The 12,658-nt window shown below is 39.9% G+C and overlaps 1 protein-coding gene across 1 annotated transcript; it reads right to left on the bottom strand.

The window, feature by feature from the left end:
* Window positions 1–413: 413 nt before the first annotated feature.
* On the bottom strand, window positions 414–3,253 carry RB195_004423 (uncharacterized protein; the record flags this gene model as incomplete). Its single annotated transcript, XM_064182267.1, has 2 exons — window positions 414–1,349; window positions 1,439–3,253. The coding sequence occupies 2 exons, from the start codon at window positions 3,251–3,253 to the stop codon at window positions 414–416; spliced, it is 2,751 nt and encodes a 916-aa protein (XP_064033534.1).
* Window positions 3,254–12,658: the final 9,405 nt, after the last annotated feature.

Genomic DNA, 12,658 nt, shown 5'->3' with positions numbered 1-12,658 from the left:
CTATTTATTACTATTATTTTCATTACTACTATTATAAATACTACTACTATTACTATTATCACTATTATTACTCTCTACCAAAATTGACTATTTATTTATTTATTTATTTATTTAATACTTAGCCACAATAAAAATCCACCAAAAATGTATAGATTGCAAATAAAACCTATATAACAGTTGAGCATCGCTATGCGCCGCGTCAAATACCACATTTATTTATTTTTTTGCTGTTTATAAAAAAAAATAGAAGTCTAACCAGTTTCCAAATGTTTGACGTATTCGATATTTACCGAGTTGAAATTAAGCCAAGAAGTACGTTATTTTAACACAGGAGCTAAAAAAAAAACAATGGAGGAAAACAGAATGGTTTTTGCAACTCGTTTCATAATGTCTCTCCTCCTTGATCACCTTGATCACCTTGACTCCCGTTGATCTTCGAACTGGTCGAGAGGGCGCCAGTAATCCTTCCATTTGTCCCGATCGCGTGCCAGAGTCGCCCAGTGGTTCCTCCTTTCGCGTGGGACACGAAGAGCATCATATTTTTCTTTCAAGGACTTCGTGAAGAAATCTGACCATCGGGTCGGCGGTCTTCCTGTAGTGCGCTTAATATCGCGGGGAACCCAGTCGCTCACGGCTCTGGTCCAACGGTTGTCATCAAAGCGCATCACGTGTCCGGCCCACCTTATTTTACTTTCCTTGGCAAACGCGGCGGCGTCTCTAATCCTCGATCGCTGACGTAGGAGAGAACTTCGAATCCCGTCCCTCACTTGCGTGAAACGGGATACTCCTAGCATCACTCTCTCAATTGCGCGTTCAATGACGCTCACCGCGTTTTCTTCCTGCTTGCGAAATGCCCAGGTTTCCGAAGCATAGGTCAAAGCAGGAAGTACGGTGGTGTTGAAGAGGTGAGCACGGAGCCGGGTGTTCCTGGTCTTCTTCACTACATCCTCGATGCTCTTGTACGCTCCCCAAGCCGCTCGTCTCCTCCTGCCCAGCTCGGGGGTCAGGTCGTTCATCATGTTCAGTTCCCGACCCAGATAAACGTAGCTGGTGCATTCGGATATGTTCGTTCCGTTGAGCGTGAATGGGGCATCCGAGACCCATCCGTTCCGCATGAACATCGTCTTTTGTAGATTCAGCTGAAGACCGATGCATCCACATGTTTCGTCGAATTCGGTCAGCATTCGTTCCGCTTGGCTGATGCTAGGTGTTACCAGTACGATGTCATCAGCAAAGCGCAAATGGTGTAGCTGCCGACCATCAACCTTCACTCCCATGTCGTCCCATTCCAACTTTCGCATTGCGTTCTCGAGGGTGGCTGTGAATATTTTGGGTGAAATTGTATCACCCTGTCGGACCCCCTCTTCACGTCAATGATGATGTTCTTGTAGAATGGCGAAATTCCGGTCGTGAAGTTACTATACAACTCTCGAAGTACCTTTATATATTGAGTAGGGACGCCTTGGTTGTCCAAGGCTTCCACGACCGCTTCCGTCTCAACCGAGTCGAAAGCCTTCTTTAAGTCGATGAAGGTGAGACAGAGCGGCATCTTGTACTCTCGTGATACCTCGATGAGTTTCGAAACAGTGTGAATGTGGTCAATCGTGCTGAATCCTTTTCGAAACCCTGCTTGCTCGCATGGCTGTCCTTCATCCAAGACTTTTTCAATCCTATTAAGGATTACTCTTGTAAAGAGCTTGTAGATGACGGACAGTAGGCAGATTGGGCGATAGTTGCCGATGTCATGTGGATCTCCCTTTTTATACAACAACACGGTCTTGCTGGTCTTCCACTGTTTAGGAACCTTGCATTCCGACAGATAACGTGTAAAGAGCCTCGCCAGGGTGTTGATGAGTACTGGCGGAAGGCTCTTCAGGTGTTCTGGTCTTATTCTGTCGGGACCGGGTGCCGTACGATTTCTTACCGACATGATAGCATGTCGTATTTCGGACGGGAGAACCTCTGGAATGACTTGTCCATCTTCCCTCAGATGGTGAGGAGGCAAGTGGACATGGCTGTCGAAGAGATCAGAGTAGAAGTCGTAGATGATTTTCTCCATCCCCCTTCTCGATGCAATGGCTGTTCCCTTTGGGTTCCGGAGAGCAGTCATCCTCGTCTTGCGACTGGCGAAGTCTCGACGGGCATAGCGGATGCTTTTCCCCGCCTCTGCAGCTTCAGCCAGCACTTCTGCTCTTCTCTCTTTAAGGTCTTCCTTTATCGCCTCTCGGCAAAGCCTTGCGAGCTCGGACGTGAGTTCTTGGTTCCCTGCGGCTCGTGCTGCTCCACGCTGGCGTATCAGCTCAAGAGTTTCAAGAGACAGGCGCCTCTTGGTGGTTTTAAAACTCTCAGCCTTCTTCGCGCAGTCGTGAAGGTGTTCGACAAGCCGGTCATATTCCTCGTCGATGTTGTCCATTGCAGAATCTTCCCAAAAGCCGGCTAGCGTAGCGAAGAGATCCCAGTTGATGGTAGTCCTGGGATTTCTCTCTCTGAACTTGGCGGCTTTCTCTGCTCTCCTTGTGAAGGAAAATATTCCTCGGAGGAGGCGATGGTCCGATCCCGTATAGAACTTTGGTACAACACCGACGTCCGTCAGGCAGAACCTTTTATTGACGATGATGTGGTCTATTTCATTACGGTACCCTCCACCGGGTGACTCCCACGTCCAGCGTAAAGAAGAGGGCTTCTGAAATTGCGAGTTCCCATGGATGGTCTTAGTCGTCATGATGAACTCGGAGAGCCTCTCTCCCTGGTCATTCCATTGTAGGCCGTGGGTCCCGATGTGAAGTTCCTCCGGCGTTCTTCTTGGGCCAACCTTAGCGTTGAAATCGCCAACTATGACCTTGTAGAAGGCATGATCTTCTTGGTAGAACTTCTCCAGGTCCATATAGAAAGCTTCGACTTCTTCTTCTTCGTAGCTTGATGTTGGAGCGTAAACGACGAAGATAGTCAAAGCTGGTATTGGGCCACATCTTCTCATCCGCAGACGTCCGATTCGGGTCGTAAGTTGTTCAAAAGAGTCGATGTTCTTTGCCATACTCGTGTTGACGAGGACGCCAACTCCACCAACACCTCTACTGTCGCATGTTCCTAAGAACAGTTCTTCTCCAGTTTCATATACGGCGTTGAGAGGGTGACGTCGTCTCGTCTCGGTCAGTCCGATGACGTCGTACTTGATCTTCTTGGCTTGCATCATCAGATCTTCGATGGCCGCTTCCGATGCAAGCGTACGTGCGTTATAAGTACAGATCGCCATCCTAGTCCTTTTCCGTTTTGGTAGCCTACATGACTCCTGCAACCAAGTCCTACCTGGCGCTACCGTACCAGGCTTTCCTCCGGAATCAGGAGACTCTTTTCTATTACTGTGTTTTGCTTAAAAATTTTAAAACCCATGGGCAGGTTGCAAGCCTCTAGTCCCATGAGTTTCTGGGAGAACTTTCGTTCTCCCGGTGTGGACATGTGGAGCTTATTTGTTGGAGGCGACTCCAAACCGCCTCCCTTGCACCTCCCAGTCACTTGATTACAGGCTTTTGGCCGGACCGACGTGCGGGATACAAGGATGTCATGAGTCAGTCCTGGCTCAGCAGAAACAGGGAGTCCATCCCCTGAATCCACCTGCGTCTCTGGGCAAGCGCAAGGTCGCTTTTGGTCCGCGATTAGCCCCCTATCCGCCACCCGGGGACGCGCCACGTAGCCTCGCGACTAACCGGCTGTGATCCCTCTAGTGAGGGAGATCCGTGGGTCTCTCCTCCACCTTGCTGAAATGTTGCAGGAAGCTTTCCCGGCATTCATCTTGCTATAGGATTCTAATTGTGCACGGAAAAAATATGACTTCGTGATGTGTGCCAAACACAAAAAAAAAAACAATGGAAAGAGTTTAAAGATCGGCTGGAGAAAAGAAAAACATAGAAAATTTAAAAGGATATAACAACGGCAAGAAGTCTTGCAGAAATGGGAAAGATTAATACTTCTTATCTCATCAAACGATATACAACACGTCTTTTCTGGCTGTTTTTCTGAAGAAAAAAAAAACTGTTTGTGCATCCGTGTGCCCATTTCTCTCAGCAATGAGCAAACAAAAGAAAAAAGTGTTCGCCAGTTATCGCAACTCATTCGCTTTTTTCTTCAGTTCCTTTGCATGTCTCTCTCTCTCTCTCTCTCTCTCTGAATTATTCGCTTTCTGAATACTAAATCATTATCCCTATTATTAGAACAATATATTATATTATTGAAACAAATGCCTTTGTTTGTCGTTCTTCGAAAAAATCACCTTTCAGTTTTTACAAGTGTTTTTGGACGAATTCGTGATAAAAGGGCACATTCGAAGTGAAAAATCAAAGAAAATTCTCGAAAATATGTAATATAGTTCATTAATCCGATTTTTACATTAGTCATCCTAATTACTATACCATTTTCTTACTACACTTACTACTACTCTTACTTTCTCCTTTCCTTCCATTTAAATAATGTGTTGATCGATGGAGACAAGTCTTGGCCTCCCTTTCCTTTCCGGCCAAAAACTAGTTCGAACCTTATTAGCTAAAACTACAAATTTCTTGACTTCAAGACACCGGATTATTAATCAGAAATTTTCCATTTCCCCGGAAGAAGCGTTGGAATCTCTCTCTCTCTCTCTCAGAAACATTAATGATTAGATGATGAATTATGGATGAATCCTTCCTTTGTTATTTTCCGATTATTCCCCAACATTTTCTCTTCTTCTTAACATCAAAATCAAAATATGAAGGAATAAGGTGGACATATCGTGCGGATGCTCAAACATTTAGAAAGAATTGAATTTTCAAAAAAAAATTGCTAAAATAAAATGTTAATGCGAAAATCTCTTTTGTTTATAAAGAATCCTCCGTCATGTTTAAAAGCAACGAACGATAATACTGGATCGAGCCGGCTCAGCTTTATGATGAGCTTTACAATATGACATTATGTTCGATGTAAACAACAGATTAATCTCATAACGTTATACAAGAAATGAGAACATAGGAAGCTAAACGAGGATTGAACGAGGACGATGATAGCGCTGGATTCTTCCAGAAGTTGTCCAAAGAGAAATTTTAGGTCTATGAGACAGAAATATGCATTGATTTCTTATATTTAAAAGAATTTTTCTAAAATGTTCCGACTAAGAAAAGGTGTGTTTCTTTTTTTTTCCGGTGCAGCATCAGCGCGTGTGAAGAAATTTTGTGAAAAAAAAATTAAATAAATGTTTTTAATAATGCAACTACGAGATTTTTAGATGGGGAAACGGGGAAAAACAACAAAACAGAAAACGGCATGCTATTAGAAAACATAGACAAACGTATGGCGAGGTTTTAAAACAAGAGAACGTTTGAAATAAAATAAACAGGGAAAAAAGAATGAAAAGAGTTCCAAAATTTGCTGCAGAAAAGAAAAAACGTGGAAAATTCACAAGGATATGGAACAATAGAAATCTGGGAGCGCATTGTTTCAAAGAACGTTGAAATACTGAAGAGACGCACGAAGAATAGGAAAGAGTAGAAAACAGGAAATAGAAGAAATAGAGAAAAATAAGAACTAAAAAATAATAATAAAAAGAAAAAGGAGAAATAAAATAAATATAAACAGGAAAGAACAGAAAGCACTCAAGTCAAACCAAGCACTCAAGAAAAAAGTCAAAGAAAAGCTCTACATGACATCCGTGACTACTTTATTTTTTTTTCTACAAAGCTAAACACTAAATACTTCTCTCAGCTGGAGATCCACAAGGAAGTCTTACATGAAACATTGCATGGCTTTGTATGATGAACAATAAGCCGGAATTCTTCGCCCGAGACTCGCACAAATCAACATGACGACGCGGCCGAACACCACGTTGAAACGAATAAAAACAGTGTTTGAAAGAAAATTAAGACATTTGCATCTGCAAATTCATTGAGGCCTTACTTTCGCTCAAAACTGTTTAGTAAGCAGTTTTCTATCTTCACCAGATAAAGGATAAAGTGGATAAAGTGCTAGTTGATGTGTCCAATCAATTTTTTATCCTCACGGACAAATCTACTAAGTCAATTCATGGACTCCGGATGGATGAAAGGTTTGGTGAGCACTCGGGCGGATTCGAACCTCCGATCGAGCGTGCAAGAAGCGGAACCTCCAACCGCTACACTACACCCACCCAAAAATGAAACCCAAATCTTAATGCGCAAAAAAAGCACGCAGAGAAAAGCAGAGATCCAGAAATCAGTTTAATAAAAACTTAAAAGTATAAGAAATTTCATTTAAAAAAAAACAGTGCAAAGGTTGATGAGTATGACAGAAATCAGACAAAAGAAAAAAACGAAAACTGATGCATGAACATGAAATGAGCCGCCAAGGAGGTTATTTGATGTAGTACTAGAACTATAGAACCACTATAGGCACTAGGGCGAAGTCGAACCTTCGATGGATCGTGCAGACGCAACGGAATCACTTACCGGCTGCGCTACACCCGTCCTCATCAGATAATACAAAAACAAAACTAGTAAACTTGGTAGAAAAATCCTAAAAGCAGAGATTGAGGCTAAAAAGTAAAATAGGCGGTTGAATCTAGCTAATTTCGTAGGTCCAAATGAATTTCCAATCCAAAAAAAACGTTCGCGACGCGAATGAGAATCCAGCTGGAACAAATTCAATGGGAGTCTCCATGTGAGTGTCTAATATGCAGGACGTTACTCATTGCCATAGAGAAATCAAGTATGTTTACATAACAAATTACGAATGACTAATTCGGCTGGTGATTTTGTGAACTGCTTGGAAAGCAGGTGGAATTTGTGATCAATGAGAAAATGATCCATTCCCTGTAATGAGTTTTCTTCTCTCTTTTCATAGATCGAGGTTTTCGACGTCGAAAAAAAAAACTATTCAGCATCACATCATTAGCACAGCTCGAACATTATAAAAAGTGGTGAATTTCGTGCTATTCACTCAAAGAACGGACATTCAAAGTTGGCATATATTCAGATTCTTGGAAACTACTCAAAGTTGTCCTTAAAATAATCCTTAAGGGAGTTTTATCCAAAGCTTTTTCTAAATGATTTTTAGAACTTTCCTAATCCGTTAAAGACAGCGCGCCTTTGGCTTAGCTAGCGCCAATAGTCTTCTACAGGCTATATTTGGTCAAAGATCTCATAAACATAAATAAATAATAAACCAATCAAGTACAAAAAAACGAAGTTTTTGAAAAATTAGTAAATGATGAACTATATCCGTTGAAGAATCCTATTATATCCTCTGTTATGAAAGAGTGCGGATCGTAGGGCGGATGTAGCCGGAGCAGAAGTTCCGCTGTTTCTGCATCGTTTTCGAAACCTCCCTCCGGTGACTATATGTTGCTATCAGACGTATCAGACTTATATAAAAGGATAAAAAAAAACATCTTATCTAAAGTTCCCCTAAAAATTCTCAGAGCTGAAGACAAAGACGTTGAAACATCCCAAAACGACTGATCAAAGTTAAGAACTTTTTCTCTTATAGATCCCTCTTCATGACACTATTTACCTTAAGAGATTAGCTAAATATAAAGCAGAATAAACGCGCCCATCTATCTAATGAAATTCCGAAATTGGACATTTATGAAACAAAAGTTGAAAATATTCACGAAGAAACAAATAAAAACTAAAAATATCCACTAAGAAACAAATCCCTGAGCATTGTCGACAGGGACATAAAGAGAGGAATGACGGATCAATTAGGTGCTCTTCTATTGTAAAAGCTAAGAAAAATTTCGCTCAGATTTCTTTTTTTCTTTTTTCCTAATTTAAATTTATAAATCAGCGAAAAACATAAAATCTTTTTTCTAAATATAGACAAATTTATTGTGAGTAACAATCATTTATTTAATAATTTAATAATTAATAATTAATAATTATTTATTTTATAATTTAAGTCAAGGAAAACGGACAAAAATAAACATCCTCTCATCGACATCTCAAATCATTGAGGAAATTGCGCGGAGAGTACAACTTGTTTTAAAATAAATTATGAAAAGATGTAAGAGATCCTTTTATTTCCATTTAGATCAAAAAAAAATTATTGTTATGAAAAGAAATTTCTGAAGTAAAGAAATCCCGATCTCGTGAATAACTCGTGGAAACTTCTGGAAAAAAGTTTTTCTTTAAAAAAAAAAACCTATGAACAAGAGTATTGCCATGAAGATAAAGTGAACCTCATTGGCATTGAGAATTTGAGCAGTGAAGTTTGAATTAATTTCTGGAAAACGCACCCGACACACGCCATTCCTCCATATTTAACGGTGGGAGGGGGAGTGGGGAGGGAGGTAGGGAGGGACAGAGAGGCTGTAGGAACCAAAAATAATATAATTGAGCTGAGGATCTACGTATGGTTTGCTAGATAGTTCAGTTAAATGTGCTCATATACATGTACTATATACATGTTTCCGTGCACATAATGGAAATTTTCAACGGGCTCCATTAAGTGCCCCGAAACGATATGTATAACTGGTAATAAACACGCAATTTCGAACGTCATTTTATGGAGAGAAAAGAAAAACTGTAACCACCATTCTATAACAACTATGGCGATCGTTAACGTCAATAAAATCCCCATAATTTTCTTCATATTTCTTTTCTTTTCCACAGTGCTTTTAAACTTTGCAAATTTTGCAAGTGAAGAGGATTTGCTGCACCTAACTCACTAAATCCCCCCGTAGGAAATCCTTATTGAGAAGTGGGTTACGAAAAAAAGAGGTTTTCTTATTTATCTTCTCATCTCATCTATTCTCATTGATTTTTCGCTTCTTTAAAGTCATTTTCTCACTCCACACCGAATAAGAGGATCATTTTTTAAGAGAAAAAAATCAAAAATTAATTCAAAAAAATTAAGCAGCGAAAAGCAGGCGAGGATGTCAAGACCAAGAAAGAAGAAGAAGAAAAAAGAAAAAAGAGGAAAGAGAGGAAAATAGAAAGAAAAGAAAGGAAAGAAAAGAAAACGAGAAAGAAAAGAAAGAAAAGAAAAGGAAGAAAAAAAGAGAAAAGACCAAAATTTCGAAACATTTTCTCCTTAGGCAAATAGCTTCTGTCGCCTCTTTTCGCCATATACACACTGTTCAGTTGCACTAATTAATTCATAATGAGTTCCAACCAATGTTCAGAAGTAGGTCAGAAGAAAAGACGTTAGAAGAGGTGGAAGGGTCATCATCCAGAAGGTCCCTGCAGAAGTCCAATTCTCCTCTAACGTCCTCTCCTCAACGTCATTCGTAAAGACACTACTATTAGGTATTCACAAAGAAAAAGCTCAGAACCTAACAAATAAATGAAGCGAAGGAAAGGGCAAACCAATTAGCCTAATTAGCTACCAATTTAATGAAGTAATTAATTTGAATTGTAAACGAAAGTTGAAGAACGATACCAGCTCATCAAGAAAGCAAACACCGAAACATTCGTCATTCGTAATTTATTCATTTGAACTTTTTCAGTGAAATCAATCAGCAGCAGAATGACTGATGATGGACGCATACATACATATATTTTTCACTTAATTTGTCATCCATAATGATATTCATAAAGTCCATGCAACATTTCTAGAAAATTTTCGGAATCATTATTTTCAAATCATTCTAATTATTTTTTTACAAGAACCTGATTTAAAAAAATTGCGAGACGATTTCTAAGTACCATTAAGACGTGCTTTCTATCACTTACTCGAAAAGAATACAAAATAACGGAGGTAGTCTAAATAGAGGAGCAGGACCTTGGATTTAGAAAAAAACTTTTAAAACTTTTAAAAATAGCCATACTTACAATATTTATGGGTATCAAAAATTTTCATTTTGGTTTTCCTTCGAAAAATCACAGAAAACTTTTGGTAAGCTAGAAAAAATTCCAAGAAAAATCATCTTCAAAGACTACAGCCATTGCTGCGTACCCCTTTCACATAAGTAGGGAGCCCTTTTCTATTACTACGAAAAAATTGATGAGAACAAGGATCATTGCTAAGCAAAAAAAATTAAATCCTCGTAAAAGCAGGCACTTAAGCGCCTCGCTAACGACGAAAGCCTAATTGTTGAAACTCGTCGAGCTCTACAGCTTTCCCCCCGGGGATGGCGGCGGCGGCATCCATAGATCGTGTGGGTGTAGCGAGAGGTGAGACGAGGCAGAAAGAGCAACGAAAGCGTCATTAATCTCGAGGATACATGCTCGCTCGGTCGATCTCGTTGGTAAAGAGGTACGGATGACTTAACTGAGCGAGCAAGCGAGCGGATAGTCACGTAACTTCCGAATCGGAAACGCTAATGAGATCCGAGCACTGAGATGAACACCGGCTCCCATTACAGAAACATTTTATGTTCACGTTTTCAGCCGGATTTCAATGAAAGAATCGATTTCTTTCCCGGATGCGTCACCATACATAGCTCTTGGTAAGAAGCGTAGAAATAGGTGGGAATTTTTCAATTCAATCCAAAAATACGGTAACAAACAAAAAATAAGCGAGCTTCCGCAAGCAAGGAAGCCATCCATTAGTCCATGATGGCAACCAAGGCTAAGCTTACTACGGAAACATAATGTTATTGCGTAGCAGATCTCTTCGCCATAACAATGGGAATTGCTTTACTGAGTTTACGACAGCACGGAACGAGCATCACGCACCGGATGAATATTCATTTCTAGGGGTTATCATTGTTTATGATTGCACGATCGATGGTTCGATACCGTCTCGGTGCTAGCGAAGACTTTCATTCGTACGAGGTCGAGAAATTGGTACCACACTCACTTGGGAAGATAAAAACACTGATACTGAGACTTGATGGATCAGTTGACCCATCCAGGTCATTATTGCATGAGCTAAACAAGCGTTTACGATACCTCAACGATTACGGTACCTCAACGAGTAAAACGCGATGGCGCATCCTACGCGGACTGGAGATTGGTATCCAGGAGACTGTGTCCTTTTATCATCGTATGGGAAGTTGATACAAGTCATTTATTCTTGGATGAAATGATAGCAGCGCAGAAATCTACAGAACTTCAGGAATACTGGCAAGATTGTTCACTTCTTTCAAGAAATAAATAAATATCTTCTTCAAGACACAAGAGAAATTTTTCCTGATTGACGAGCAAAAAAAAATCCAAAAGAAATGCATAATTATCAAAAAGCAAATAAGCGTACACAGAATATAAATCTGCACATGGATCCTAGCGTAATTCCAAACATTTTAAAGATCTAGTAAAAATATAGACGAAGAAAAGAAAACTCGGAAGTCCTTATGGATCAACTCTATATAAAAAAGAAGGAATAGAACAAAAAAGAAGAAAGAGAAAGAAAAAAAGTAGGAAAAAGTGAGTAAAGAAATACCGCAGAAGAAGTTACAGTCAAATTACAGTTATTAGACGTGTTCATCCAGAAATTCTTTTCCTAAAAACCAGCACTTCTTGATTTGTTCTCCATAATGAAGATTGTAATCAAATCTCAACAATCAACCCTTTGCACGCCGTTGTGGCCGTAGCTGCGACACGAGCTGTCTAGCATAATCCAGCACTTCCTGATTTTAAAAAAAAAACACAAAATTCGTTCGTTCCTGCAATTTTCTCCTTTACAAAATAGTGACATAGGATTAGGATAGGATCTGTAACGATAAAGTGCTTGAGTTGCTAGTCTCCCCACGGCAAAAAAAGGAAATGCTCACTTTTGAAGAAAACATCAAATTACTCAACTAATACTGCGTATCTAAAGGTGTAATTACTTATGTAAGTACATTCGCTACAAAGGACAAATTACTAAGCTGAAAGAATCGGTTACTTCTTTCCCTCTCTCTCAAAAAAACCCCGTTCGAAACAAAGAATTCGAATGTTATTTATTTTAAAGTAACAAATCCCAAGCAACAAGTGATTCGGGATTTCGTTTGACGATTGAATAACAAAAACTGACCCATAGCTTTTAGCAAAACCCAGCTGCCCCTTACTCGATAACGAATCCTCATTACAAATCCAAGAAATCCACAAAATCTGAGAGCTTATCATCAGAAGCAATGGGATTCACGTAAACTGTTACCTGCCCTGATTCTTAATTCTTCTGCTACAGTACCCACAGCCACCCTTGAGAGTTCTTTTCTACATTTTTTTCCACACTTTTTTTGGTACTTCCATATTTGGTTCCCAGGCATTTTAAGCGTTGAGGAAAAGCATTGTGTCCAAAAAATTCAAGATGTTTATTTTTAAGATAGAGCTGGAAATTACTGGGTCAGGCGTGAACGAAATTATATACAGATAAAAAAATGTCTTTTACAAAAAACCAAAAAAAGAATGAAAAACCGTTCTATAAAAATCCTGAAAACGTTCTAAGCGAATCAACGAGACCTCTACAGACAATTCTCAGCAGAACGTTAATGATTTTTACCCTCATTGTTGACGATAAAAATTCACGATAGGTCGCCGTCGTAAGCGGGGTCAACCGTGACCCACAACAACGATCTGCAGCCCCCAATCAATACCTACCAAAAACACAGTGGTTCTGGCGAATCACGGTCATCATCAGCTCGGGGGGTGGGGTACGAGGGGAAGGAGGAGGCGTTGAGGGTAGGGAGAACTTTATTTTTTTAATCCCATCAATGCACGATCATTATGCTGCATGACAGTTTAATGTTTATAAGATTTTCGCCACAGAAATTAATTTTCGTGAGTACTGAAGAAAG

This window comes from Necator americanus, chromosome I (genome assembly GCF_031761385.1).
Source record: "Necator americanus strain Aroian chromosome I, whole genome shotgun sequence".
Classification (NCBI taxonomy): domain Eukaryota; kingdom Metazoa; phylum Nematoda; class Chromadorea; order Rhabditida; family Ancylostomatidae; genus Necator; species Necator americanus.
The sequence above is the reverse complement of the archived record's forward strand: the minus strand, read 5'-3'. Positions and strand labels throughout refer to the sequence as shown.